Raw genomic sequence first — 27,803 nt, 5'->3', positions numbered from 1 at the left:
TTCGATTGCCACATATTTATAAAAACATAAGCACTCCTTATTGTTGCTTCGTGGACCGAACGAGATGGAGTTTTAGAAGAGTCAGGTTTGAATCCATTCATTTGTTTCTTCTTGCCTAAAGGTGGAGAGGAATTCCAATGGTACAAAACCATTCTTCTATCCGTCCGTTCGAAAATCTGTCCGTCAGGTTCGACTGCCTAACTGTATTCCGCCCGGTCGGTCGCATAGTTGGCTGGCTTGTAAGTCGCTGATTGACTGACGGAAGTTCGACCTGTCCACCATCAGTCACGCCCTGGGGCTTCACCTCGTATGAGTCGTAGAGGGACCAGAAAAATATAATTGAAAAGCTCGCGCTCTACGTTATTCAGTAGTAGCGACTAATTAGTTGGTACTAGGCCGCTAATAGGGAGGAGGTTGGGATTTTCAGCGCCTCTCTTCGAGGACACCAAAAGAAAGAGACACCTCCCTCGAGAACGAGGTGACTGACTCATGTGCGGGGAGCTCACGAGCGTCCCATGCTTATGATAAGACTACGTGAACTCCTTCGAATTCAGTTTTCGCCGTGCCTTCACGAGTCAACAACAGGCGCTTCTTCAATTATTGATCCTCGCGCTAATGTGTGAGTGTGTTTGTCTGTCTGTCCGTCCCAGTCGAATCGTTCAACCTCGGGAAAAATTTCGCCTGCGACTTCGTCGGCCTTCTTTTCCCCCCTCCGTGTCGGGATGCGTCGCCAAGTTACAAATTCATTCTTCAAGTTTCCCCTCCTGCGCTGGCTGGCTCGCCCCTCGAGAATCGTATAATGATGTTGATGATGATCGGAGAGGTTGGAACCAGCGAGATAGTAATTGGTGATGTGCTCGAAGTCAGGCTCGAGGCAGCACGGTCTAATCCTCGTCTTCCTCAGATTCCTCCTCGGCGGTTTTGAGCCATTCGACGAAGGATTTCATCTGGTCGAGGAAAACGCCCTTGCCTTTCTGAGTGTGGCCATCATTGTACCACTTGTTGATGGTGTCCTCCGACAAGACGTCCTGCTTGTAGAGGAGAATCACGATCCTTTGGAAGACCTTGAGGAAATTGATGTTGTCGTAACAATACTCCTGGATTGCTCGCATCAAGGCCATTTCGGCCTTGGCACTATTCGCGAACTCCGAGAGAAGCACAGCTTCCTGACGGAGGTATTTGAGACTCTGCTCGGCAGCGAGCTCCTCTTTCTTGTTCCATTCCTTCACGTTCATGAGAGTGTTCCACAAGAGAACAACAACATCAGCGTCGGTGAGGCCATAGGTTTGGCTTTTCTGGGTAATCTCTTCAATTATTTTGTCTCTGGAAACGTTCTCTTCGATCATGTACGAGACCGTCGTCTGGATCTCTCGCTTGACCGACTGGCAAGCATGAGCCTTGTGGAAATCGACCAATGCCTGGAGACCGTTCTCGCTGAGCGCGAGGGTTAGGTTGGCCTCGTTCCTCTTCGCGATTGGCATGAAGTCGAGGAGCTTCTGCTCCAGCTGGCAACGTCTGAGGGTGCTCCAAATGGTGGCGGCGTCTTTCTCCTCGGCCCACCTCTTGAGACAGTCCATAAGGAAAGCAAATGCGAGTCCATCTTTCACGATGTGATCCTGGAGCAGTTTGGTGAGAACCGACGGGGGAATCAATCCAACAGAAAACAGTAGTGCGCTCACGGTGGCAAGTTTCTGACGCTGTTCTGGCTCGATGCCTCTCAGGAACATGAGAACTTTACCGAACGAATCTTCCAGCGACCGTTCGAGGTATTTGTACCTGCGGATGAGTTTCACAAACAGGTTCGCGAACCCCTTCAGATGAGGATCGTCTTTTGCGCAGAACACGCAAATCTCCGTTGTGCCGGGCTGACCATCACTGCGTGCATCCTTGAGAACGCTGCCCCCAGGAGCGAGGATTCCTGCCGGATGAAGAACTCGGGTCAGCTATCTCAATAATCACGTACCGTTCAGAATTTCGAAGAGCTGATCCACAGTCTATAAAGTCGATTGGTCACCCTTGCGAGCGTGTGGTTCGTAAAAGCAAATGGGCTCACCTCCAGCGATAATCAAGTCGAAAAGTACTTCGGCGTATCTACGGTAATCGAGTTTGTTCCCAGCCGAATCGAGATACTTATGCACACCGTCAAGATCCGATGCAACACACTTGTTGTTCTCAAAACCAGTCAGGATAGCGTCGCGGAAGCCAATAGTATCGTACTTCTCCTTTTCATCTGCGAAAACAGAGCGGCCCTGGTCAGACGACGGGCGACGTAATAGCGTTATAACCCCGAGGAGGGCGACCGATTCCGTCGATCCGAACCATCGGATGCCTCCGTCACGCGGAACGATTTGAATAAGCGAGCTCCGGGCAGTTGTACAACTCAGCAAACATTGTCTCACTAATCCCATCTCAGCGAGTTTACCGAAACGCATTACATGGAAACGATTACGAATGGCTCGATCGAATCAATTTAGAAACTAAGGAGAACCCAAGGATTACGAAACTTATCCCGAGGGCCAGAGAACGGTTCTGCTCGCGATCAGTTCTCCTGGGTTCTCCCTATCTTTCGATCCACTTGAACATTCGCTTGTTTCCGAAATCGCCCGCTGCGGACTCCGAAATCTATTGACGGAATCCTGGAGGCTGATGACACTGAGGGGAATTCTACCTGAGCCTGCTCCGGAGCGCAATCTCGTAATACTATGAGCGATCAATGTTACTTTATTATGCGTCTCTATTACAACGTTTCCAGTCAGAGCTCCGACAGCTCATGCGGAGACGGAGCACGGGATCCCCGGAATGAGGACTCGTTGAGGAGCTTGCTTTCTTGCAAATTATACCAGCGCGCGGGAAGAAAACCATTCGGTCTGTGATTCCACTCACCCCTCTTCCGAGTTTTGATACGTTGCCCTGAAAGCGACGGCTTTTCTACTTTTTGACTCATCCAAGAGCTGACAATCTGACCGAGTCACTGCAACCAAAGAATCTCCATTTAGTACGCGAAGTGGTCGATGAACTAAAACGTGACGGGATAGCTTCTGTAGCGTTTTGCCTCCCGAACGATTATAGGGTGCTCATTGAGGTATTTGAATCTCGGTTCCACCAACAGGAAATCCAGAGAGCAAAAACGAACTGTCCGTCGGTGGCTCTTTCATTGGAATCATATCATTAGCGCGTCTCTGGCATTGTTCAGGACGCGACTCAGAAGAAGAGATCTGAGAATACCGACGAGCTATGAGTCTTTCGGACGCGAGAGCTGCCAACCATAGCCTTCAGTTTCTGGGGGGAATCCATTAGCCCCGGCGTTCATGAGGAGCGGAGGCGTTCAATCTACTCAGATCTCGGAGAGGCAAAATGAGAATCCTGCCCGAAACGCGTGCCCAGGGAGGAACCAATGACGGCGGGGGAGCTCTCGGGCCATACGGACCATGTGTACGGACGGACATATTACACTTCGTCCGGAAGCTGACTACCGTGAAGGGCCATCAGAAGATCGACATGCCAGGGCGGCCGCGGAGCTCAACCGGCTTCTGTGTAATGCTTCGGAGAGCTAAGGGCATCCATTCGTGGTGACCGCGCTGCTCTCAACTCGGCTTCGAGAAACCTAACCTCATACATTTCCCTCGATTCTGGATGGAATGGAAAATGGCCGCTCAACGAGAGCTTCGGCCGTCGCAACCGATGCGACCGCAAACTAGCGAGCGATACCACAGCCAAAGCTAACCGTTCCAAGGCGGCAACACGAGGCAGGCACACAGACAGAATCGAATTCGCAAGCCTCTCCGGAAGGGTCTGGCAGCTATCGCGTTGCAGAGTGTTAATCGAGTGTCGGACCAGCCTCAGCAGAAAACTCTCGGGACTCACGATCGGTCAAGGGGTTGACATGCGTCGGGAGCCAAGAGAATGGATGCGGATCTAGGAGGACCTGCTGAGCCAGGAAGTCGAGACGCCACTCATCTACGCGGAGAAAACGGCCACCGGTGTTTTCACCTAATTCTTCGCGAAAGATACTGACGTCTAGTGAAATGAACTGATCTGGCAGGCTCGGGTGGGAGGATTGAATAGCACCCGAGGATATCGACTCGAGACAAGCCACAACACTTCAGCTGTGGTCGGTGAAGCCAGAAGTGCAGCGATACACGAGACGCCAGAACAGGCCGCCGTGTGTTATGGCCGACACCTCTCGGGAAATTATTCTAACTGGCGAGAACCCAAACCCACAACAATGCGGAATATGGAGCGGAGGTAGAATTCCCCGTGTGGGGGGTTTTAAGCGATAATTTTGGGTTGTGTACGTACGTGACGTGAGTTGAATTGGACTGTTGAAACAGCAATGATGTCGTCCACAGAGAACTTTCACCGAGACGACTTCGCCGCCATCTTGCCGCGGTGGCGCCCCAGTGCAGGCTCTCACCTGGCGCGAAATTCAATGATATTTGAATTTGAACGTCCTGCCGCCAAGGTGATGGAAGCCGGACCTTCCTTTTCGGGCGTGAGCAGCTCTGTCTACATAGTCGAATGACGAGGAGCCGGTTTGTCTTGTTCATTTCGAGCCGCCCAGCTACATACAGGTCCCGGACATCCTCGGCAAAGAATCCCTTCATGGGGAAAGATTAAAGAGGGTTGATTTTTTTTCTTGGAGCGGATGTGGGGCATGGTGAAAAATGCGTCAACGTATGACCTAGGAGAGTGGAGAATTCGACTGGAGTAAGGGGCTCTTGTGAGAAGTACTCACGAAAAAAACAACGAACTGAAGCCCTCTACGCGGAACAAGAGAGCGGATACCGTTGGATTTCAAGAATTATTCAAAATCGAATAGTGAGGGAAAAACTTGACTGGGAAGGGGATTCCATAAACGGGGTCCGCGGGGTACAAACTTGGAGTTGAGTTGAGCTGTACGATTGGTAGGAAGTTGAACAGGAAAAGGGTGTAATTTGGCATTTTTCCTGATGACTCGGGCGGGTACCGGAGGAACTTGGGAAGGAATTTCAGCATTTTCCATGGGAAAGCTTATAAAATAGAGAGAGGTCGGTAACCTTACGTCGTCTGTGAGCGATCACCCTGAATTCGAGAGCGCATAGCTTCGATCGTGGAAAAAGCGGTCTGCGCAATCCCGGCGCCATAATGGCCGTCCTAGCCTACGGCTCGAGGCTAGGCTGGAGGCAGACGAGAGAGAAACGTCTCGCCTACCTTCCGGTGTTCTCGACGGAGTTCTTCAGAGAGCTGCAAAGCAGGTACCGCCTGAGAAAGACGTTGGCGATCAGGCAAGGCCGCAAAAGAGACCTCAAAACGGGAGGAGACACCGTAGTCGCGGCATGACCTCGCCTAAGGCGCGCAAGAGCAAGGCGTGTCCGTGTTTCGCTCGAGACTGACGCTCCGCCGGGACACTTATGGCCTCATTCAAGACGACTGACTTTCGATGACTGAATGAGGAAAGAAGATCTTTGCTTATTGATCAGGTCCCAGGCTTCTCTCTTGGCGTTACGAATCCTAGCAGAATAGCGACTCACAAAATCGCGGGCAGCGGGGCGATTCCGACCAATTGAGTTCTGGCCGAATGCCTCAACTTGGCCAGTGGTTCCCCTGGGAGTTTCGTATTCCATCACAAGCTGTAATCCGGCTCCGCTTCTCTCGGGATTCTCAGATTGTGACTCAATTACCTTAAGGGCACGAAAACGTTCTGTATGTCGAACATGAAAAGCCCCAGAACGTTGACATGAGCTACCAGAGCCCTCGGAGAACGATGAGTATTCCAGGAGTTCGGTTATCTAGGCCTGTGTGCGGGAAACCAATAATTGTGACTGAGTGTTCCGGCAATGGGAATGGTTCGAGGCTTTTGCCCAATGCTCCGGAAACGACTTCAGATCCCTTAACAGGGGGGGAGATGTATGCACCAAGCTATGAAGACTCTATGGACCACACAGAAGAGGTATGTTCTATCCACGATACTCAACACAGTGTGAACGGAGCCTTCTCTAGCCGGAGCTCGCTCGGACACACACGGAACGCGAAGAGCCGAGGTTCCCTCTAACGAGCGGGGGAGCTTTCCGTTCTCGGCTCCTTCGTCTAGAATGCGGGGCGCCCTCTCTTCTCATCCTAAAGGATAGTCCGTGAAGTTCGATGCTCTGTTGCGTCCAGTCCCTATCAATGCACATTTTTATTTGATTGAGCTGTACATTCAGCGAGGGCAAGAGGATGAAAAAGGAGAACTCCGTCCGGGGGTCTTCTGTTAGTGGTCTCGGCGGTTTCCGGGATGGAGCTCTTTCGACCGGGTAAGGGACAACATTGCTCATTAAGGGTAAGCTCCCAGACTTCGTTGTTCTCACTAATCAGCACTCATCTCATGAACTCATGACCGTGGGATCATGTCGCTGTGACGCCACGAGACGGTGGGGGGAGCACCGATCTCAGGAAGGATTCCACCGGTGGTACTTCAAGGAGTCCATGAGCTGATCAATCCTCAATTCGACATGTCGTTCCTTATTAAGAGGTCTCATCTTGACTCATAATGGCTTCGCGAAGACTGAAACTTTGAGCGACGCCAGATGTCCATGACGCGGAGTCAAACACGGAGGAGAGATTGTAACAACAGAATCCCATGAGCTCATCGAGCTCGTCAAGAATCACTTTTGGCTGGTAAAGCCGCGGCACCTCCGTCCTCCTCGCGAGATTAATGCTTAATGACGGCTCGTCTCGGAGCCAACTTCCTTCTCCTATCGTTGTGCGTTCTATCGTCTTCCGAACTGGAAGACTCGGAAGAAATCTCTTCATCTCGCTGCGGTCGCCGACGATTCGTGTCCCTCTTCCGCGAACAGTTGTCTGGCGTCCGCCGCGTGTTCGAGCGACTTCTTCGCTCCTTCTGAGAGGAACGATGACGTCGACGTTTCCGGCATCTCTCATCTTCGCTCGAGGATGACGATGAGGTCGAAGATGATGAATCCTCCGACGAGGAGAACTCTGATGAAGTCGTCTCGGATGAGGTTGAGCTCGACGTTCCGGTCGTCGACGACGCGGAACCCGATGAGGAAGACGACGAAGAACTCGAGTCGAAGTCCTCCTTGGGTCTCCTCCTGGTTTTCGAACCCCCGTAGGTAGATGAGCCGAACTCGAGCTCATAGAATCCTGCGTGATCCCAACGCTCGGTGTCAGCTCCACTCGGTCGCGTTTTTTTCCTTAGTTCCCCGACTGTGCTCTGAAAAATGGAAGTCACCAAGTTTCTTAGAACTCGCCAGTCGAGAAGAAGATGACGAAGTTGATCGTGTGTGGATTAATTGAATGAGTAACTGAATTTGGGAAAAATAATCGAATAAGAATAATTGCAAAAATAAATCGAATTTGAATAAAATGAAAAAATTGATCCAGTAAGAATGAACCGGAAAAAATCGAATAAGAATGGATCAATCGAACTTGAATAAATTGACTAAGGTAATCGAGTCTGACCAAATTGAAGTTTGAAGCGATCGACCGTGGATCTGATATGGACGAAACGAGGCGTGCTGGCGGTTCAAGGGGAAAGGAGAGAAGCTACAAACCTTCTTGGGACTGAGCTTGACATGTGTCTTGCGCTTCTCAGCTTGTCGAGCTTTTTCTTTTTCGCGGGCCCTCATCTTGATGACGTCGTCGCTGACCATCATCGTCAAACCCTTCTCAAGTTCCCATTGCTTCCACATTTCTTGCTCTTCGAGAACTTTGTTGTGGAATCCCACCGAGTGGATCGTATTCTTGAGCAGGTCTTTGCCTGCTCTCGACAGCATGTCTGCGTTTTGTGTACCTGCGAAGATGGATTCCATGTTCATTTCCGATCAGGTTTCTGAGTGCTTCCCCAGCCATTTGGAGAGCCGCTGATGAGATTCAGTCGCGGCAGTCTCCGGGTAAATCCATCGCGACACCGATTCTGACAAGTGGCATAGCCATTCGCTAGAGCTTGGAGCTTCGTCATGAAACTTCGACTCCGGATGAATCGCCGAAATATGCAGTCTAAGGGGTTACGTCATCGATTTGAAACCTTCTGGAGGAGCAAGAAGATTCCTACCTGCGGAGACCCTCAACGGCAATGACAGGAAAGCTTCATGCAAGCCAATCTCTTGGGGGTCCTGAGAATTCTCGAAAGAATTCCGGTTCCGGACCAGAAATTCCGTGTACACCACAAATGAGACTCTCGACATTTACAACCGAAAAAAACCATACTGCCGACGCTGACCTCGCTTATTGCGGAGCTATTCGGTGTTCCTCTCTTGAAGCTACTTCTATGGGTCAGAGTTGGGTACAGGGACTCAGGGCACGATAGAGAGTTTTCAGTTCTGAACGTCCACAATACGAGACGGAGAAGCATAAAACTCCTTTCGATCTTTTAAGCGAAGGAACTTACGTTGGAATTGTGCGATGCGCTGGTAATTTTATCCGGCCGATGAATCATTCGCAACGATAACTATCACACTTGTAGAACCATACCACCCCAGCGCGAAATACAAGCACGAAGGCCGGGAGCTCTGGTAGATTTTCTCAGAGCTCTGGCCCAGAGTCTATCGGCTGGGTTCCAGCTGGATTCTACTGGCTAGAATTTCTTGTCAACATGAAATTTGGCTTGCACGCTCTCACGATTGCACGTAGAACTTTTGCACGCCGATACGTGTGCCTAAATATGCGAGCAGTTGTTTGGAAGTTGAGTTCATGGGTCTATGCGCACAGGCGGATTGAGGGGTTAGACCCCCAAAAACGGAATCTGTGGTCTGTCGAAAGAGAGAGAGGAGAGTGAAGACAACGATGCCCATGATCTTTGCTTGGATGGAGCGTGCAAGCGGGCGGTTGCTCCCCCTGCTTCTTGACTGTATCATCGACCACCTCTGATTTATGAGGAAATAAATCTATGCGAACACGCTCCATCATCTGGAATTACTGGGTGGGCCCATGTGATATTCAGTGATTCAGTGAATTCACGCATTCAGTGATCTCATGAACTCAGGAAGAGGCCGGGATGGGCCGCTCGTTTTCGCCAAGAAGATCAACTACAATCATGTACTGAGCATAAATCAGTCCTCAAAAGTGTGAATTCGAGCTCTCTGTCTCTGGGGAATATACTTCGATAGTCGATAGGAATATGGGAAGCTCCCTCACGGATATTTTCGGCCTGATTTCGAGTTTGAGGACCTGAGGATGAGACTCTGAAGAGCTTACTCGAAATTCGCTAAGGACACCGGCTTCTCTTCGCCTAGCCGAGAGATAATTTAAGCTCCCAGCATACGGGGACATGATATAACTCAGATTCGATTGACTCGGGGAACTTCAACAGGCAATGGGGATATTTCTCCCGCTACTGCGGATTGAGCCGAACGATCGCCCAAATAATACAGCTCCTCTCCAGGGTGCGGGATACGAAATAATATTCAATAGCCCAGCGGTTCTCAACCTGGGTTCCGCGGAACCCCAGGGTTCCGCGAGCCCCTGCTCGGCTGCTCAGACTTTCATTCATATTATCGAATTGGAATGAATTTTCTAAGCTCTAATGCAAGCAGGATACTTCATGCGATCGTGGTCGAAGGTTTTGATGTGATTAGGGGGAAAATTTGGAGAGATAGAGTCCGAAACCAATAACAAGGGTTCCGCGGAACCCCAGCAGGGTTCAGCAGGGCAAAAAAGGTTGAGAACCCCTGCAATAGCCAGTCTCTGTCAGCCACAATTATTCCGTCCATCGCTCGAGGCAGCGTCATAAGCCCACGTTTGAGCATCGCTGATCGATCCTTATTAAAGTTCGCGGTCCTCGCCCTTGTGATCGCCACGCTTAGGCTCTGGACTTATTTTCATACAATATAATTATAGCCATACCCGCCGATCGCGGGAATTAGCTCACTCAGAGAAGCCTCCGGAGTCTCTTCGGGCGATCTGCCTTCGATGAACGTGTCGAGCGTCGTCGCGCAGAGAAGATGCCGCTGCTTTTCCGACCCTTGCGCCTACCTCCCCGATTCGCACCCCGACGTGAATAGATCCGAAAAATTGGAACTCCGCAAAGTCGGAGGGCTGCCTGATCGCGCTCGAATTTCGAGCAGAGATCATAGAGATCATCGAAATCAATCCCCCATCGACCCATCATTCATCGCCCGTCCATTCAAGTCTTGCTTGTACCCCGATAGACTCAGCTCTCGGAACGATTCCGAGACGAGTCCAGCACACGGTCTACGACAGGCGCGGTCCGAGAGCGTACGAGCCGGAATCGAGGTCCCACAGCGAGTTTCGAGAAGGCGCCGCAGCAGCAGTGGAAAAGCAGCGGGGATCAGGCGAAGGAAAAACAAAGATTTGTTATGTTTACAGAGGGCGCTCGCGCTCCCCTCCCTAGCCAACGCAGACCAGCGTCGCTGCAGAAGAACCTCTTCGTAGAGGGTGCCGCATCCAACCAGGACGACGGATTTCTCTCCGAAGAGGTCGCGTCCCGCGGCAAACTCGACGTGAAGCAGCCTGGAACTTTCAGTTCCGGCAGAGCGGATCCGGGACGGTGGATTGCGCGATATTTTCTCCAGCCGAGCTGGCGGTCTTGGATTTCAGGCGCGAGAATCTCCTGAAATTCCCTTATCGCCGGCGTACCGAAATGTTCCGGAAGGAACCCGATGATGCGACCGAAACCAAAGAATCGGCTCTACGGCCAGCCGGAAATTCGAATTCGAGACGAAGAGCCCATCGATACGGTGGCGAACGTTTCGAGATGGCGTATACCCTCTTTCGAAGCCAAGCGACGCTCTCCGATGGGTCTAGGGAATCTCCTCGAAAATTCTGGGTACAATCTAGGGAAGCAGAGAGAATTGAAAGCCGGATTGGCTGTGGGCTAAGGTAGAGCAGTAATACAGCAGGCTACAAGATGGTTGCCGTTTGTATTAGAAGTTGTTGTGGTCTTCGGCTTGTTGTGGGGTGAAGGATAGTGACATCGGGGCTCTGGCATTGCTGTCTACTCTCATCATGAGCTCGAATCACTAGTGAAGTGTTGCTGAAGCCGTGCGAATAGCGAGGAGAGATTTTGAGCCAAGACTCTCCTCGGAGCCAAGATAAGTGGTCAGGCTCTTGACGGATCCGTGGAGGCGGCCGGTACCGAAGGTGCCGGGCCTGAAGCTCCCGAGATCCGAGTGGGACCTTCGTATCAGGCTCAGTTACCTCTTTTCCGTGGAGAGATGCCACACGAACGCAGGACGCTTCAACTACAAGACGATGTGAGTACGGCGCCAAAAAACGCACGTTTCCCACACAGCACGCCCTCCGATTCGGAGGAAGTGGACAGAGATCGCGGTCGACGGGGGACGACCCCGTCCACGGCACCGATCGTCCGGTCAGAGTGTGGCGATTGCGTGCGTGCTTCCGCACGAGCCAACGAGCGAGCGAGCGTGCGTTCATGCATGCATCGATCTTTGGCACCTTTTCTTCTGGAGAACCCGAAGCATCGCCGCTGCCGCGACCGCCGACGATACTCGGGATATATTTTTTATTGATCTCAAAGCTGACTGTAGTCACGATTTGAACACGGCGCATCGCTTCTCAAAATCCGAGGAGGAACGAGCGGGATCGCCGTCGTCGCCGACGATCCGAGTTTCGAACCGATCATAATCGCCATATCGTTCTTGTAGTAGTTGTTGCTGCCGCCGCCGATGCGGCTGTCGCGGCAGCGGCCGCCCGCGGCTGCTGCTTGTAACGAGCACGAGCGATGTGTGAACGATGCGGCGCTGGATAGAGCGCATGTTGACGCCCGAATGTATTTCTCCTGCCAAAGTGATTTTCAGCCGATTTCAGGCGAGAAAGACTGAACTCACCGTCACAGCAACGGCCGCCGTCATTGCCGCGTGAGAGTGGACTAGAGAGCTTGCCTGTCGTCCGCTCGGTCAGACAGACAGTCAGTCAGTCAATCGGTCGGTCGGTCGGCTTGATGATATATTTAGATTTCTGTGGCTGCCACAGCGAATGGCGTTTAAAATACGGAGACATGCCGCATCAGATAGGGACATTTGTTAAATTGTCACACTTTTACTCCGACAACGGTTTAGCGCTCGTCGTCGTCGTGGTGGTGGTGGCGATGGTCGTGGCCGCGGCGCCCGAGCGAATATAAGCGATTGGCTCACTTTCCGCTTTCTCGCGTCGATCTTCTTCTCTCTAGTTGACTGTCTGACGAGTGATCTGCCTGTCCGACTGACTGCCTACCCGCCTGGCTTCCGGTCGATTGGCCTGCCCGACTGCGTGCACGTTCGCCTGCCTGCCCGCCCGTCCGGCCGTCGGCCCGTCCGCGCGCCTGCCCGCCCGTGAAACACTATACGCGCGCACGCGCACACGCTCACGCCTTGTGGTCATTAGAATCTCACACAAACGAGGGATCTCGAGATGAAAAATTGTGAGGGATACGCTCTCGCATTCGCTCGGGGCTCCCGTGTGTAGACGCTCTGGAGAAAGCTTTCGGGACCACCAGCTCTGACACGTTTGTCTCAGCCTGTCTGTCACCATCTTTGCGTACGGGCTACGATGAAGATAGTGACCCTGCCTGTTTCTCTATTTGTCTGCCCAATCTGTCGAGCGACACGGTTATGCTGCGTGTTCGGGCGTCTACCCGAACGTGTCGAGATGCATCGATTCGACTTACACAGCTCGGTATGGAGAGCAATCGATTCCTGACGTTGCTGGCGGTGTTTCCCTCCCTCGGAATGGAGGACCGCATCAGGGAATCAGAAGGGAGCGCTCTCTTTTCTCGCTGCTGGAAGAAGCGGCGGAACTCAGGTTTTTCCATGTGTGTACAATGCGGGTGTTAGCTCACGATCTCGGTGAAATCGATTCGTTGGGATTTGGGATCCCCGGCGGGAGGCATCGGGTCAAACGTTTGGGAAATGTTTGGCAAGGTTACCTTCGTGAACTCAGACCTCTTTCGGTGGGACGTAGTACATGAGAACTATTGTGATTTTCGCGATATTGATGTATGTACCGCATTGGGCAACTCCGACTAGCGCTCGACCCGCCGCGCGGAGTTCACTATTTCCGGACGGGAAATAAATTTCATACATACGCAGCGCTTTGAAAAGCGCGAAGAGATCTTGTCGAGATGCGACCAAGATGGACGGGACGGCTTCGCGAGAGTCGTCAATAAATCATCGGGTCGCATGCATACTGGTCAAGGTATAGGAGCGAACCTTGGAAAGAAGAGAAACCTCTAGAGCCCAGGCTGTCTTGTCGGTCGGATGCGGCCAAGCGTGTAAGTGATGAACGGCTCAGAGCTCGGAGTCATCTCGTGCGGCATGAAAGATCGCCCTGGAAAATCGACAAGCCGCTCTCTCATTAGACTCCTTCTCCCCCTCTCTCGCGTTCCGAACGACAGTTCCGTTCACCGTCCGTGGCCTGCGTACATGACTCGACTCAATCGGATGAGGAGAGAAATCGGCGTTCACAGAGCTGAATCATGGGTTCGACGTCGGAACAAATTTGATTCGAGTCGTGAATGACATCCTATACCCCAAAGGTTTCATATTCCGAGAAGAAAACGTTCCTCGTGCCGTTTTCCGGGTTTGCATACGGGTATTTGAGAGCCGTGATATCGCTTCGTGAAACGACGGTCGGAGCGACTCCGTGAGCTCGATTGGCTGATCGGCTCACGGACCCATCTCGATCGGGAATCACTCTCCGAAGATAGCCCAGTCAGACAGTATCCAGGGAAAGTTTTACCACGGTCACCAGCAACGAGCAGCTGACGTGTGACATTTTCGAGGAGATCCTGAGCAGCTCTCCTCCGAGTCGCTATGCTGATCAAATGTCCATGTCTCACCCCTGGTGGTGGCTTGAGGTTCGGTCTTATGCGGTCATGTTTCTCCGAAACTCAGCGTTTCCGAGAATCGAAGTGAGGAATCGAGTGAGGCACCACCCGGTATTGATGTGAGAGGAAGTCGTGCCCCGGATCTTCTCGTGAGGAAGCACCGGCTCGATGACCAACCGTTTTTCCGGATGAGGAAGAATACGATTTTCCCAATACCCAGATCATTATTATTGCTCCGCAATGTTCTTCTGTTGATAGTGGACGTGGCTGCATCGATGAGACGATCGAATATTCTCGGCCTAGCCGGATTTTCAATCCGTAATTCAATTGTGTAATTACCTACAGTCAAACAGCCCGCACTGAAATTCCGACGTTCCATTCCAGAATGTTGTTCAAGAAGAACTCCGATGGGCACCTGGCGTTCCAGACTGTGACTTGCTCATGTACCTTCGCGCGGCGCGCTCCATGGCAGCCTTTGCAGGAATGTGCGACGGAGGAAGTGCAGAGGACGGATGTGTGGCAGCATCGAGAGACGACACGACGATCAACGCCCTGAACCACCTTCACGACAGCGAGTACGACACTGGCAAAGCATTGCAGGCGCTTGTGAAGAACCCGAGAGGACGCACAAATAATAATAATAAATTTAACGAAGAGGACCAGAAGAAATTCGTACGAGGTCTACGTCAGTTCGGCAAGAATTTCTCTCGGATACGCAAAGAACTACTCCCCAACAAAGAGACGTCCGAGCTCGTTGAGTATTACTATTTGTGGAAGAAGACGCCGGCCGCCCTCGGATGCAGGCCGCATCGACGGCCCCGAAGAAGCAACACGAGACGGCCGCCGAAAGGAGACAAGAAGGGCAAAGGAAAAGAACAAGCTAATCATGAGGATTCGAACGGTATCACCGACTTCGAGTTGGTGCTGAGTACAGCCCCGCAGTGCTCGGTGTGCCTGATCGCCACTCCGCGCGACTGGTTCATGGCAAAAGGCAAAGATCTCTACTGCTACGATTGTTCGATAAAGAAAAGTGGAGAAAGTCCCGCTTTCCTCTGCCAACCGGTCGGAGTCGTTCTCGGTGACACCGGCAAGTGGTACGTCAAAACGAAAACGCCCCCTCAACAGAACGGCAAGGACAAAGAAGCCAGACAGCAACAACAACAGCAACAAACACCTCAAGCGTTACAGCAGCCATCGCAACAACAACCTCGAACCCCGCAAGAAGACGGAATAAAGAAAGAAAACGGCACGCCCGACCTGGAAGACGAACGGAAGGCCGACACGAACGAGAACAGCTGCAGTAGCAGCGCCGGCGGAGATACACCCGCGAACGTAACTGACGTCAGTATGCCTGATAGCGTCAAACAAGAAAACGCACCAACTCCCCACGGGGAGTCGTTGAAACGAGCTCCCAGCGAAGTCAAGCAGGAATCCATGGAAGTTTCGCAAGAGCCCGATAGCGCTACATGTGCTGCTCCTGCTGTAAATAATCAGACAAACAGTCCGAATAGTAGTAATTATAATGAAGTCTCGTCAACCGCGGCCAGTACTCCGACAGAAACGCGTTCCACCGATTCGGCGGTCGACAGCAAAGACCAAGCCAAGAAGCAAGCACAGGATTCTTCATCACAGAATGAACTCAGTCCCAATGGCTCCGTGCCCTCAGCCGAGAACCTCAAGGTGAGTCAGCGTTTTGGCGAGCCGTGTTATTGTCCTTCGCTCTGGAAAGGCCATCTATTCTCAATCTAAGATCCTTTCTGAAATTTTCATCATTCAAACAGATCAAATATATCGTGATCAAGAAAATCCCAATTATAATTTTGATGATGGTGATCAGTACTCAGTACTCAGTACAGGAGATACTGTTTGACGCTGCCGCCCACATTCCCGTGCTTCGACCGAGCTTCGGGACTTCGGATTTTCATTGATCTAATTCGCCATAATCGTTCCAGGTTCCGACGTCGATTTCACCGAAGGCAGAAGCCGAGAATTTGGTGAAGAAGGAAGAAGTCAGGGAGGAAGCATCGGCACCGGCGCAGCCTCCGCCGCTATCGTTACCGTTCAGCATCGGCAACGTCATGGAACCGAAGAGGGAACAAGAAACGCGCGAAATCGCCTATTCTCCCGCGAAATCTCTTGTCTCTCCGAAGACCGAAGAAGTGTATGTGAAACAAGAGGTGTCAAGACGAACTCCTGACACCCCTCGAGCGACCCCGCCCGCGATGTCGTTCGAGCGCCGCATGACGCCGCCTGTTTCCGGTCCTGTTTCGTCATCAGCGATGCCACCGAAAATGTCTCCCCTGTCCATAGCAGCGTTAACTGCTCCGCTGACCTCATCGCCGTCCTGCGAATCGCCTCGTCCCAAACGCGAAATGACGCCCAGCGGAAGTCCTCGAAGCAGCCCGAAGGTCCATCCCACGAACTATCCAGTTCCGTGGGGATTCCCGCCGTTCCTAGCCCCAGCCAATCCAGCTTCGAGGCACATGTCCGGAGCTCCTTCTCCGTTTCCCTCGCTGTTCGGGGGCTATCCCGGAATGCCGGGTCATCCACCGCTCTTCGGAGGCTTGGCTGGGGCGCCCAACGCTCTACAGCGGGGCCACGGACAGAACGAGAACGCCGAGGACGCCAACGATCTAGCGGCGGACTCCGAGCGTCGAGGTCCGAGCCCCGAGCCGAAAATCGAGGACTCCGAATGCCATCGGAGCCAGTCGGCGATCTTCCTACGGCATTGGTTCAGAGGTGAATACAACTCGTGCGCGCGGACGGACTTGACGTTCAAGCCGGTTCCGGATTCGCGTTTGGCACGGAGGAGGGAGGAGCGAGCGAGAAAAGCACAGGAAAAAGAAGAAGCATCGCGACACAAGCAACAGGCCGAGCAGCAGGCGGCTCTGGGCCAGAATCCATTCCCACATCCACCGATGGCCAGTTCCAGCAGACAGGCGCCCGCCTCCCAGCAGAGGAATCAGGGCGGTCAGCCCTCACCGCTTGGGCATCTGGGCGCACCGGATAGTCCGGCTCTGAGGCAGCTCTCAGGTGAGAATCTCGCGTATTCGCTAGAATGGAAGGTCGACAGGTTTTTTGGCGAGGTGATTGATGAAAAAAATAATCGCTCTCCACAGAATTCGCTCGGCCGCCCGCGGGTCTCCCCATGATGTTCCCTGGACACCCAGCGGGACTGCGACCTGCACCCGGACTAACAGCTCATGGTATCGACCCGTACATGCATTATCAGCTTATGAATATGTATGCTCAAGTAGCAGCCAGAGATATGGAAATGAAAGCCGAGATGGAGAAACAAATGCAGAATCAACGCAACTTGAAAGAACAGCAACAGCGAGAAAGAGAACGGGAGCAGAGAGAACAGAGAGAGGTAGGTTCGTCGATTGCTATCGGGACATGATGCAGCTTCGCTACGCTCATATCTGCGTAGCGCGCGGCAATAACCGCCGGTTTTCTAAAACTTTTCTTTCGTGCTCTCAAATTGCAGCGCGAAAGAGAGAGAGCTGAACGAGAAGCGAACGAGAGAGCGGCGGCGCTTGCGGCAGCCCAGCAGGCGGCCGTCGCACCGATGTTCTCGATGGGCGACCCGTGGTTGAGCGCTGATAGAAGATACCCTGCCGGAGCTGGTCCCCCCTTCGGTATGTTCCAAGTTCCTGGAGCTCCGAACCCCGGGGACCCGAGCAGACCTTTGGATCTTGCCTCTGATCCCCTCGCAGCGATGCGGCTGCAAGCGGGCGGCGCGGCGCAGTCAGCCAGCGGAGAACTCCATACTCACGCCCACACGCACCTGCATCTCCACGATACCGGAGTCCCAGGTGGACCTCCGTCGGGAGCCCCACCCCCTCCGCCAGCGGGAGCACACTCTGCGGCGGCAGCTGCTCTCCTCCGGCATTCAGTCAATTACGGGGAACAACTTGCTGTGAGTTTCCGTTCGAATCGTCGCCCGAATAACCCCTGGGCTCTTCTCTCACCCCATGAAAACACAGGCTCCCGGCTCCAGATCGACGGAGTGCTAGAGCCAATCGTTGACATCGGATTTTTCTCTTCCTCAGATGGTGCAGCACGAGCAGCTACAACGGCAAATAATGTTCGAACGATTACAAGCCATGCAGAACCCGCTGCTCGTTCAGCACGAGGAAATGTTGCGGCATCAACACCAGCAACATCAGCAGCATCAACAACAGCAGCAACAGCAGCAGCAGCAGCAACAACAACAACAACACCAACAGCAGCAGCAGCAGCAGCAACAACAGCAGCAGCAACGGAGACCCTGAACGCGGAGCTCAGACGAGGAAGGGGTCATGGTTAGGTACGTCGATCTCTCGCGGGAGCGAATCGACAACGACATGTGTCGTTTCTGAGACGACGGAAGCAACACACTCCCAAAGTCATATGGTATCCCGTTCCGGCGTTCCTCCTGACTCGATTGATCCAATCGAACGAGAAAGGGTTCTTCCCGACTCTAAAGACGACACGGAGGTCGAGCTGATATCCGAGTTGCTGCTGGAAGACCGCTGTGGGGAGTATTCCTGCGGAGCTGGAATGCGAAGCCAACCGGGGGAATAGCTCTTATCGCTCCCCGACTTGTTTTCATTGATCGGAGGCTCGTTTCTCCTCTCTCTGTCCATGGCGATCTCTTCGCTCTTGTTCGATATTTCGGAAGGCCAGCGAAATCCCCGAATGATCTGAGCGAGAATGGACGACGAGTCGTGTACTCGACGATGTTTTTGCAGAAGAAGTATAATGGTTATATGTTGACGCGATCACCGCAGAATCGGATCCGAATAATTTATCGAAATATATAATTTTCGGTTGTGCTCTCCTCCGAACACGAGGTTCTCGTCAGCGAACATCGCACGCTGCAATGAGCGGCGTCGCTCTCGAAGAGCCTTCGCTTGAGTCTTCGACGAGAACCCGATGATGATGATTTCATAATATAAAAAAGTGATGAGCAGCGTCGCAGCTCTACCTATTCAAACCTCGCTCGCCGAGGCACTCCTATGCTGAGACTGACTGAGATTCTCGATGCTGACGCTGCCTGAAAAGACCACCAATCGACCACCTGTGGCAAACCAATCTGTATGCTGTAATTATTTGTAATGATGATCTTGATACACAATCCTTATCACGGTAATAACATGACCATAATCATAATGATTATTCATACTGATAGTTGAACGATGCGGCGGAAAATAACTACGAGAAGGCGCTGCTAAGGTGACTTCTACATCTGACGGAAACTCGAAAACGAGAGACTTGATTGACGAAGGTTTCGATCTACTGGCAGTCCGGAACGATGCTACGCACATGGGTACTAGTGTACTATGCCGTGTATTTATAGTATGTGTATGTAAATGCAGTAGCACTTTCTTCTTTAGTTCACCCGATGTTTTTGAATGCGAACAACTGTGACGAAATTCCTCTTCGGTCCGCAACGCGATCTGTTCAGAGGCTCCGACGGCCACCGCCGCGACGACGACCATCAGCCGCGCGCTCGGAGTACGCAAGACTGGAAACCGTGCTCCTTCGAGCAATCGGCGGTCGATTTGGAGCCGACTTCTACTCGGCAGGAAATGATTTTGTTTCGGCAAATGACACCCAAACGTAGGCAGAAGAACTCTAGAAAGTGGATGATTCGGTTTTGATTGCTATGCAGATACGGGAACATGACAGGGAAGCGTGACTATAAGGGTTTTTCATGGGGTGTAACCCTCCGCAGAATGAATTTAGTATAATCGAGCGATGTATATGTAACGATTCCACGGCAAACGCGCCTCCTAGCGCCTTCTCTTGCTTGAAGAATGATTTTTAAGTTCAGAAATCAAATGAACGGAATGACGGTAAAGATCGTTTCGATCCTCTCGAACACTCTGTGGAGAACGACTGATGTTCCACTCAGTCAGAAACGGAGCGTCAGATCCAAGCGGATGGAATATCCTCATGGAGTTATCTTGAGTTCGATTCAAAATAACCTGATTGTAGAGAGACCATGCGAATAAATGGGACTACTTACAATGAGACAGAACCGGAGAGTTCTAACTATCGAGAAGGGTGAGCCTCGAGGGCTCTCAGAACCGCCTAGCGGACGGGCTTCTTCCGTCGAATAGATGAGCGAGAGTCCTCGAGATCGAATACCGGCCAGAGCTATTCAATTAACAAGAGCAATTTATTCAGTAGCGATCCAGTCCGCAATATTACAATATTTTCAGGATTGAACAAGGGTAACCCGGCTTGCTACAAATGAAAACATTAACAACATTTTGCGCTGAAATTCTGCGAGAGCATTCCTCTTTGGTCGAACGCAGAGCTTATTTTCGCAATCGTCCAAAATAACACTTTCACGTCCTCTTTATTCGTGTCAAGGCCCCCGTACAAGATTCTCGGTGGCGATCACCGCAAACGTTCGATTTATGTCGACAGGGACACCTTGCACCGCTCTCTTGGAATTTTAATCGGAATCGGAATCGACTTCTTGGTCTTCAAGCTCAGGCATGGGGAACCTGAGAACTGCTGCGAGTCCAGTGAGCTGCTCCAGCTGCTTGCCAGATATGTGCAGGGAGCTGAAGATGAATACTTCGCCTCCAGTTTCACTCACCAACTCCACTAATTTTACGTAGCGTTTCCTCTGGGCTACATCCTGACAGCTGTGGATCGTCAAGATTACGAGGAGCATTATTTACTGCAGTGCCCATTCAACTCCGCTCCGGGCATGCTTTACAGTGTCCGATCGTGGGTCGAGTCAGTGGAGTCGCGGAAAAATGTAAAAACTCACCGGAAGAGTTTGTCGGATATGAGAAGGGTGTCAACTGCCTGAGCGTTCGCTGCGTGCACCACATGTTTCCAGCCGTAGAAGGCTCTGGACGGATCCGATTTGAAGAACTCATAGAATCGCTCGAGAGCTTTGACCTCCGCTAATGCTTTGGTGTCGCACAGCTTCACTTGCACGGTCGGATCCTGTAGCACCTCTAAAATTCATTGCCATTTGAGTCGAGTGCCTCATCGTACGGATGTCGCAACCTAGGAGAGCTTTCCTCCCGGCTGGACCTCACAGCCGAGGCTTGCCGTCCCGGCCATCGTTTGTCTCATCATTCCGGAGATGGTGCATCACTCTCGAACCCAGAGAATGAAAGGCTGTGCAAGACGAAATCCATAGCTCTGATTTTCTCCAAGCCCAAGCTGAAACATGAAACTCACCCCTCAACGAATCCATGAACCCCGAAGACGAGTGAGCTAAAACAAACTTCGCGCGATTATCCAACAGTGACTTCAGCTCCGGTTGCTCACTGGATATGTTGAGCAGGCGATCGTAGAGGTGGTCCTTTGTGAAACCTGGGCTCGCTATCAAGACGCATTTGACAACTGTGGGAGAAGCCGGAGAGCGTTTTTTGTAAGGAATGGTTCCACTGATTTTCTCTCGAGGGTTTCATCGAAAGATTCCGCGTGTGATCGACTTCGTCGAAGGAAATTACGCGGGAATCTCTTCCTTAGATCCCTCCGTCCGTCGCTTCTCTTACCATCGAAGTCAACGTGCTGTTTCAGTGCTCTCAGGATTGAGTCGTAGAATCGAGACATGGCCTTGTCGTGCTGAGCCGTGAAACCCTTCCGTTTTCGCGGGATGTTCATCTCGACTTTCGAGCGAAGCAGAGTCATCGAGGTTGTCACTAGGCAGATATGCGCGATTCCCTCCTGCATAACGACTGCCGCGACATCGGCGCTGCGCGTCGGATCGCACGCCTGCCGCATCCTGTCCATATGAACGGAATCCCACGCGAGTTTCGACAATTTGAACTTGCGATTGAGTTCAAGATCGAGCGTGTGATACGCCCCGAGCTGCGAATCAGAGCATGGATGAGGGGAATTTTCCCGGGATCGAAATTCGGAGTGGAGCGATCCGTACCTCAGGTCACAGGCCATCATAGGGAAAACAAAGAACTCACCTTGACGTGCGCATTTTCCTTTATATTGCGTCCTTTCACCCGCAGCATACAGGCCGACGTGTCATAATCAATAGTTTCTATTTGGATACATAACGTGATCCTAACGCGACTGCTATCTGTAGATCCAGTGTCGGACTCCAGAACAATTTTCCTGAAAAAATTACAAGCTCGCTAATCCTTCCGGTCTCAAAGTCCAGACTCACGAAATGCTCTCTCTTGTCCGTCGCGAAGTTCTGACGAACCTTATCGTAGATGCCTCGAGCGTATCATCAACACTCAGTAGATTGTAAAGGTGCCACATATCCTCAGGTTCTTCCGGGATGAGGGTCACGGTTCTGGAATGAGTACCTTCCGCGTTAGACCGACCGCGGGGAGAATTCGACTTGGAGATGATATAGCGACGAAGAACATGCTGGATATCGTAAGTTTCGCGCCACTTCGCGAAGAGTCAGAGAAAAAATATCTTTGGGTTTAGTTGCGTCCGGTATTCGTCGCTTTCCGAATCGGGCACGTCGTAATGAAGCGAATCAATGGAGGGCGGCGGCTATTGGTGGAAACGAGAAAGAAATCCACGTCCCCGAGTCCGTGGCCCATGGAGTCTCCACGGTAACATTTCGAACACTCTGTCACTTCTCACAGCTGATCCGAGTGGGAACATCGCCTCGAGCCCGCAACGCGATGCAACGGGTATCGTGGAGCACCGAAACGGGGTCATTTAGCGATTCTGTCTTGTCACTCGGTATGGCGGGGAAAGTAGCTCTTAACTCAAGAATTGAGGGAAGATCAGGATTCGTTCGTCACTATCAGAAGCTTTTCCTCAGTGACTCCCGCTTCATTCGACCTCTTGGCGGTATAGTCCTATTGGTGCGAACTTACCCGCTCCCATCCCGCTCAAAACGCTTTCCTAACAACTTCATTTTGGACTTCGTTGAGGTCACTCGAGGTCTACCGAACCTTCATGCCGAGACGAAGAACACAGAATAATAAGGATGTCGCTCGAGAGCCAGGGTACACGCGCAGTCTCACTCAGTCAGTCAGAGAGGCTCCTTCCCCAAATCGAACGCGAGAGCAGGACTGTGATCTGCGTGTGCGAATGAATCTATTTCCGTGGTTTAGGAGAGTCGGGGTTTCCTGTTGCGAGATCATCGATTCTTATTGAACTCTCGGAGCAAACTATGATTCGCATGAACAGTCTCCGCCCCAGTGGCATGCCCCTCCCTGATTTCAGTTGCCGCGAGAAAACCGCAGGATATTTTCTCCTATTTTTCATCCCGAAGGCCATTCCGACTTTTAGTGACATGGACATGAGATCATGATTCATCGTGAGATCTCATTTGAAGTGAGAAATGCTCTCGACTTTTAATGAGCAGTGATCTCGAAGAGGGCATGTCCGTCTCGGAGCGGAGCGTAGCATCGGTCACACGCGATTGCTGATTAACATTCCAGGAACTCGTAGGTCGGCGCCGAATTCGAAGGGTGCGCGCTGTTCCCTGCCCAGCTGATTTGAAGCGGCAGCGGCGGCGTTGACGGAATTGCGATAAACCCATGTTTAAGGGGCGGCTGACGACTTTTGCTCACAGTTCCCTCAGGACGTTCACGATGGCGCCTGTTCCGAAGAAATTCGACTATCTGGTTTTGGGTGGAGGATCGGGTGGCATCGCAAGTGCTCGTCGTGCGGCGGAATACGGCGTGAAAGTTGGACTCATTGAGGAAGGTAATGAGCTGCGGCGCACAGCGTCGATTTGAATTAATTGCAGAAATCAGGGTAGAGAGCGGATGCTGTCTGAAATGGTATAGATAGCCTGAGATCCCCCTCAGGTGGATGCTGCGGATAGCTTCGGAGTTCACAGAGATATCTCGGAGTCTAAGAAGTACCCCTGCGAAGTCCGATACAGTACCCGCTCCGTGACGAACCGATTCAGTGAAGCGCTCAATGTAGAGCAAGTTGAGGGGTTGAAGTCTGACCTCTCGGAGGCTTCCGGAGGCGCTCGATTTGTCTCGATCCCAAAGAAGTGTATCAGTTCTGCGGAGCGATTCTATACGCAGAATAGGTAATTCATTAACAGATTCTATCGAGAGAGATGGCATCAGATCCCGAATGTCACCAAACGAGTGCTCATGCTTGAATGCAACCTCTGATTGAGGAAAAATTCTCATGTTCTAGAAGTGGATTCCATCGCCTACGGAGAATCGCGAATCCGATAATATAGAGCTGAATCTTTTTGTTGCTCGCATCATCGGCACTCTTTTGGGCTTTTGTGGATCCTGGTCGGCTCAATATCCGGCTATGTAGCGCCGGGGTAATCGTATGTCCGCAACGCTCTACTCTACGAGGATTAGGCGGATATAGGTGGCATCGACGAGAACCCAGCGGTCAGCCCTTCCGTAATTTCCCGCTTTTTCCTCTCCGCGGAGTGAAACTCCACTTTCGAGAAGCCGCTCCCCTTTCAACTTTCGAGAAGCCGCTTGGAGGTGCACTCCTCCGATGGAATCCCGTGCGGCGTCAAGTATTAGAACAGCAGGTCCTAAGCCTTGCTTCACCCGAGAACATTCGCTTGCAGGATTCATTCTCCGAAGCAATATCCGCCTGGTCGTCCCCGGGACGTCGAAATCAGGCTGTTCGGTTCAGGCTGAAAAGTACGAGCGCGATTGTAGACGTATCATTGCGGGCTTCATCTACATCCTCAATGAATGAGACAAAAAAAAAAGAATGACTGGTCTCTCGAGTTGTACCGCCGTGAAGCTTCTGAGATCTCGATATCGAAACTTATCCAAGTTGGGACTCTGACGGATAAAGGTCTCCCTGAATCCCGATCCGGTAACCGTAGCTCGTTGATATCGTGCGAAATCCGGAATCCCTCTAATAGATGTATCGATTTTCCCCGTTCAGCCCGTCTCGGTGGAACCTGCGTCAATGTTGGATGCGTGCCTAAGAAGGTCAGCTGGTACGCTGCTTGGCAGAGGGAGCTCATGCACAACTTCAAGGACTACGGATTCGACTTCGAGTACAAAGGCTTCAACTGGCCGTCATTCAAAGCGAAACGGGATGCGTATATTGAGCGACTCAATGGGATTTACGAGAGAAACCTCGAGTCGAGCAAAGTCGAGCTAATTAAAGGTGGGTCATTCACCCGATTGGCTCAAAACTGTCCATTCCTCATTGGCGTCGCTGCTCACAAATATGACCAGAATGTCTGCGACCGGAAAAACCTCGCGAAGAGCTTTCCTAATGAAGCCTTCCATTTCCTCATTGATTGATTACAGGACGGGGGAGGTTCGTAGATCCGAAAACAATCCAGGTCGGTGAGGAGATGTATACTGCAGATCACATCACGATCGCGGTCGGAGGGCGGCCGAGGATTCCCGAGGTTCGAATTTCTGTCGAAGTCCAGAAGCACCATCTGGAGGCGCTCGGTGCTCCAGCGATGATTTCGCGGGAACAAGAGAGATGGTCAATGATATTATTTTCAGGTTCTGGGAGCCGAGTTCGGCATCGACAGTGACGGTTTCTTCGAGCTGAAGGAGTTACCGAAGAAGGCTTTGATCGTCGGTAGCGGATACATAGCCGTAGAAATCGCAGGTTCGAGGGGTCTCTTGACCCATCACGACTTCTGGGCTCATGATATATTTTCGATAGCCAGTTGAAGCTGGGACGATTTTTCTCACTGCAAAGTTCGCCATTCAGGGGTGTTCAATGCTCTTGGAGTCGACACCACGGTCGTCATCAGGAAAGCCGCCATCCTGCGATCGTTCGAACATTTTCTCGGAAGTCACCTGATGCATCAAATGAAAGCCGATGGGGTCAAGTTCGAAACTCGCGACTCGGTTAGCCGCGTTGACCAGGACGGTTCTCTTCTTACAGTGACAACGCAGACCGGGAAAATCATTCCAGATGTAGATTGCTTGCTCTGGGCTGTCGGCCGTGATCCCCATGTCGGAGGACTTGGTGAGAAACTCCGGCCGCTAGATAGCTCCGAGAGAACGCAGTGAGGGGCCCTCAGAATCGAGGAATGATTAGAACTCACGGGCGACTTGCACCGTTGCAGGTCTCGAAGCGGCGAAGGTCGAGCAGGACGAGAACGGCCACATCATCGTCGATGAGTTCCAGAACACGTCGTCGAAGTCGATTTACGCTCTCGGTGACGTCTGCGGCAAGGCTCTACTCACGCCAGTCGCTATAGCTGCGGGTCGACGTCTTGCCATGCGATTATTCAACAAGCAGAAAGATCTCAAGCTAGATTACGATAATATCCCAACCGTTATATTCTCCCACCCGCCAATCGGCAGCATCGGACTGACGGAGTACGAGGCACGGGATAAATTCGGCGCGGAAAACGTCCGATCCTACGAATCGACTTTCAATCCCATGTACTACGCCCTGTGCGAACGGAAGGTGAAAACAACTATGAAGTTGGTGTGCGCAGGAGCTGACGAGAAAGTTGTTGGACTCCACATGATCGGAGACTCTGTCGACGAGATACTTCAGGTAGGAGAAATCGTTTTTTCTCAGGGTTCTGATCGGGGCTTGTGATAACCCGCGAGGCTCATCGGCAAAGATCGTCCAATTCACTTGCGGATCTTTGCAGGGATTCGGCGTCGCTATCAAGATGGGCGCGACGAAGTCCCAATTCGACAGCTGCGTGGCGATACATCCGACCTCCGCTGAAGAATTAGTCACCATGAGGTGATTGAATCGATGGACGATGAAGCGATCGACTCGATGCGCCGATTTCGGTCAATTGAGCTTCCGGTTGATCGATCCAGCCGTTCTGTTCGAGTCTTCGACTCTGACTCCTATTTACGACCCTAAACATCATCGTTAGTTTTTGGAATAAAATACGATCGGAGGCAGGAGCGGATCCAGCTTTTTTTCTTGGGGGGGGCCAAGTCATATTTTCGGGGGGGAAAGAGCCGAAAATGATGACGCGCCACCTCGCGGCCCATGCTTTTGTATAGGGATCGAAGATTCTTGGGGGGGGCCATGGCCCCCTGGCCCCCCCCCTCGGATCCGCCACTGATCGGAGGTCCTGGTGGATGCTCCATCGCAACATATATCAGAGCGATCAGAACATGTTCGGCCATCCCCCAGACTAATGGCCCGAGTCACCCGTCAGTCTCGAGAATGCCAGGGGTCCGAAACCCGCAGTCGGACGGGGGAGGTTTTTTTAGGGGGGCGGCGGCGGCGTCTCAGTCAGTCAGGTAGAACTGTGAATTAGCGCCATAAGATCGTTGACTTTCGGAGAGTCCGACTCGCCCCTGATGATTGCTCTCAGGCAGCAGAACTTGCTCGATTGTTAGCCCTGACGCTCCAAAATATGCCCCAACGATGAATTAGGAGAAATGAGAATCTCTCGTGCATGTATGGCTTCGTCGATACGCTCCCCAGACTCAGTCAGCGGTTGAGGTTTGTTTCCCAAATTAGGTACCCTAAAATCCCGACCATAAGGAGCCGGAAAAATGCGGAAATGGGCACCTTATAGGGAACTTCCCGTATAAGGAACCCTACTCATAGGGAACTTCCCGTATAGGGAACCTCGCCTATAGGGAGCTCCCCGTATAGGGAACCTCGCCTATTGGCAACTTCCCGTGTAAGGAACCCTATCCTTAGGGACTCTTTGTATGAGAAACTTTGCCAAAAGGGAATTCCCCCAGGTTCCTTATACGGAAAGTTCCCTATACGTGGGGTTCCCTATACGGGAGGTTCCCTATAGGCGGGGTTCCTTATACGGGAAGTTCCCTATAGGCCGGGTTCCTTAAACGGAGAGTTCCCTATTCGTGGGGTTCCTTATACGGGAAGCTCCCTATACGAGGCGTTCCTTATGGTCGGGATTTTAGGGTACATTCAACGGTTCGCGCAGCGGGGTTTCGATCTTTTTTTGGACATTCTAATTTAGACGCTACCGATAATGACGCCCGTACGAGCTGAGACTGGCCTCATGAGTTTTGAATTTTTGATTCATTTGACGATGCGACATACGCAGACGGAACGAAATGTCAAACCTGGGGGAAGAACCTCGGTCCAGGACGTGATTTGTGAATATTGATCTCATCTCTCTAGAATTCGATCAAATCACGAAACTCAATGGAGTTCGCCCCAAGACTTC

At 51.9% G+C, this 27,803-nt stretch overlaps 5 protein-coding genes across 5 annotated transcripts; 2 read left to right on the top strand and 3 right to left on the bottom strand.

The window, feature by feature from the left end:
* Nucleotides 1-4,380, bottom strand: kra (basic leucine zipper and W2 domain-containing protein kra). Its single transcript, XM_018641483.1, has 4 exons — nucleotides 4,300-4,380; nucleotides 2,884-2,971; nucleotides 2,054-2,230; nucleotides 1-1,918 (listed from the first exon to the last, which is right to left on the bottom strand). The coding sequence occupies exons 2-4, from the start codon at nucleotides 2,942-2,944 to the stop codon at nucleotides 885-887; spliced, it is 1,272 nt and encodes a 423-aa protein (XP_018496999.1). The 5' UTR covers nucleotides 2,945-2,971; nucleotides 4,300-4,380; the 3' UTR covers nucleotides 1-884.
* LOC100897177 (glutathione reductase, mitochondrial) lies at nucleotides 2,057-26,744 on the top strand. Its single transcript, XM_003748566.2, has 9 exons — nucleotides 2,057-2,089; nucleotides 23,278-23,413; nucleotides 24,590-24,817; nucleotides 24,964-25,067; nucleotides 25,171-25,279; nucleotides 25,385-25,645; nucleotides 25,746-26,185; nucleotides 26,286-26,547; nucleotides 26,724-26,744. Exons 2-8 carry the CDS (start codon nucleotides 23,299-23,301, stop codon nucleotides 26,385-26,387), a joined length of 1,359 nt encoding a protein of 452 aa, XP_003748614.1. The 5' UTR covers nucleotides 2,057-2,089; nucleotides 23,278-23,298; the 3' UTR covers nucleotides 26,388-26,547; nucleotides 26,724-26,744.
* LOC100897613 (suppressor protein SRP40) lies at nucleotides 6,517-8,573 on the bottom strand. The gene is made up of 3 exons (XM_003748569.2): nucleotides 8,369-8,573; nucleotides 7,533-7,771; nucleotides 6,517-7,192 (listed from the first exon to the last, which is right to left on the bottom strand). Exons 2-3 carry the CDS (start codon nucleotides 7,752-7,754, stop codon nucleotides 6,671-6,673), a joined length of 744 nt encoding a protein of 247 aa, XP_003748617.2. The 5' UTR covers nucleotides 7,755-7,771; nucleotides 8,369-8,573; the 3' UTR covers nucleotides 6,517-6,670.
* On the top strand, nucleotides 11,154-18,939 carry Gug (arginine-glutamic acid dipeptide repeats grunge). The gene is made up of 8 exons (XM_018641480.2): nucleotides 11,154-11,192; nucleotides 14,147-15,442; nucleotides 15,544-15,612; nucleotides 15,715-16,795; nucleotides 16,882-17,132; nucleotides 17,250-17,681; nucleotides 17,815-17,945; nucleotides 18,936-18,939. Exons 1-8 carry the CDS (start codon nucleotides 11,154-11,156, stop codon nucleotides 18,937-18,939), a joined length of 3,303 nt encoding a protein of 1,100 aa, XP_018496996.2.
* pelo (pelota mRNA surveillance and ribosome rescue factor) lies at nucleotides 20,142-22,786 on the bottom strand. Its single transcript, XM_003748567.1, has 7 exons — nucleotides 22,576-22,786; nucleotides 21,942-22,034; nucleotides 21,700-21,850; nucleotides 21,277-21,592; nucleotides 20,957-21,121; nucleotides 20,535-20,727; nucleotides 20,142-20,406 (listed from the first exon to the last, which is right to left on the bottom strand). The coding sequence occupies exons 1-7, from the start codon at nucleotides 22,614-22,616 to the stop codon at nucleotides 20,211-20,213; spliced, it is 1,155 nt and encodes a 384-aa protein (XP_003748615.1). The 5' UTR covers nucleotides 22,617-22,786; the 3' UTR covers nucleotides 20,142-20,210.
* Nucleotides 26,745-27,803: the final 1,059 nt, after the last annotated feature.

The sequence above is a fragment of the Galendromus occidentalis genome, unplaced genomic scaffold (genome assembly GCF_000255335.2).
Source record: "Galendromus occidentalis unplaced genomic scaffold, Mocc_1.1 scf7180000077536, whole genome shotgun sequence".
NCBI lineage: Eukaryota > Metazoa > Arthropoda > Arachnida > Mesostigmata > Phytoseiidae > Galendromus > Galendromus occidentalis.
Note: the sequence above shows the minus strand (reverse complement) of the source record. Positions and strands in the feature narration are given on the sequence as shown.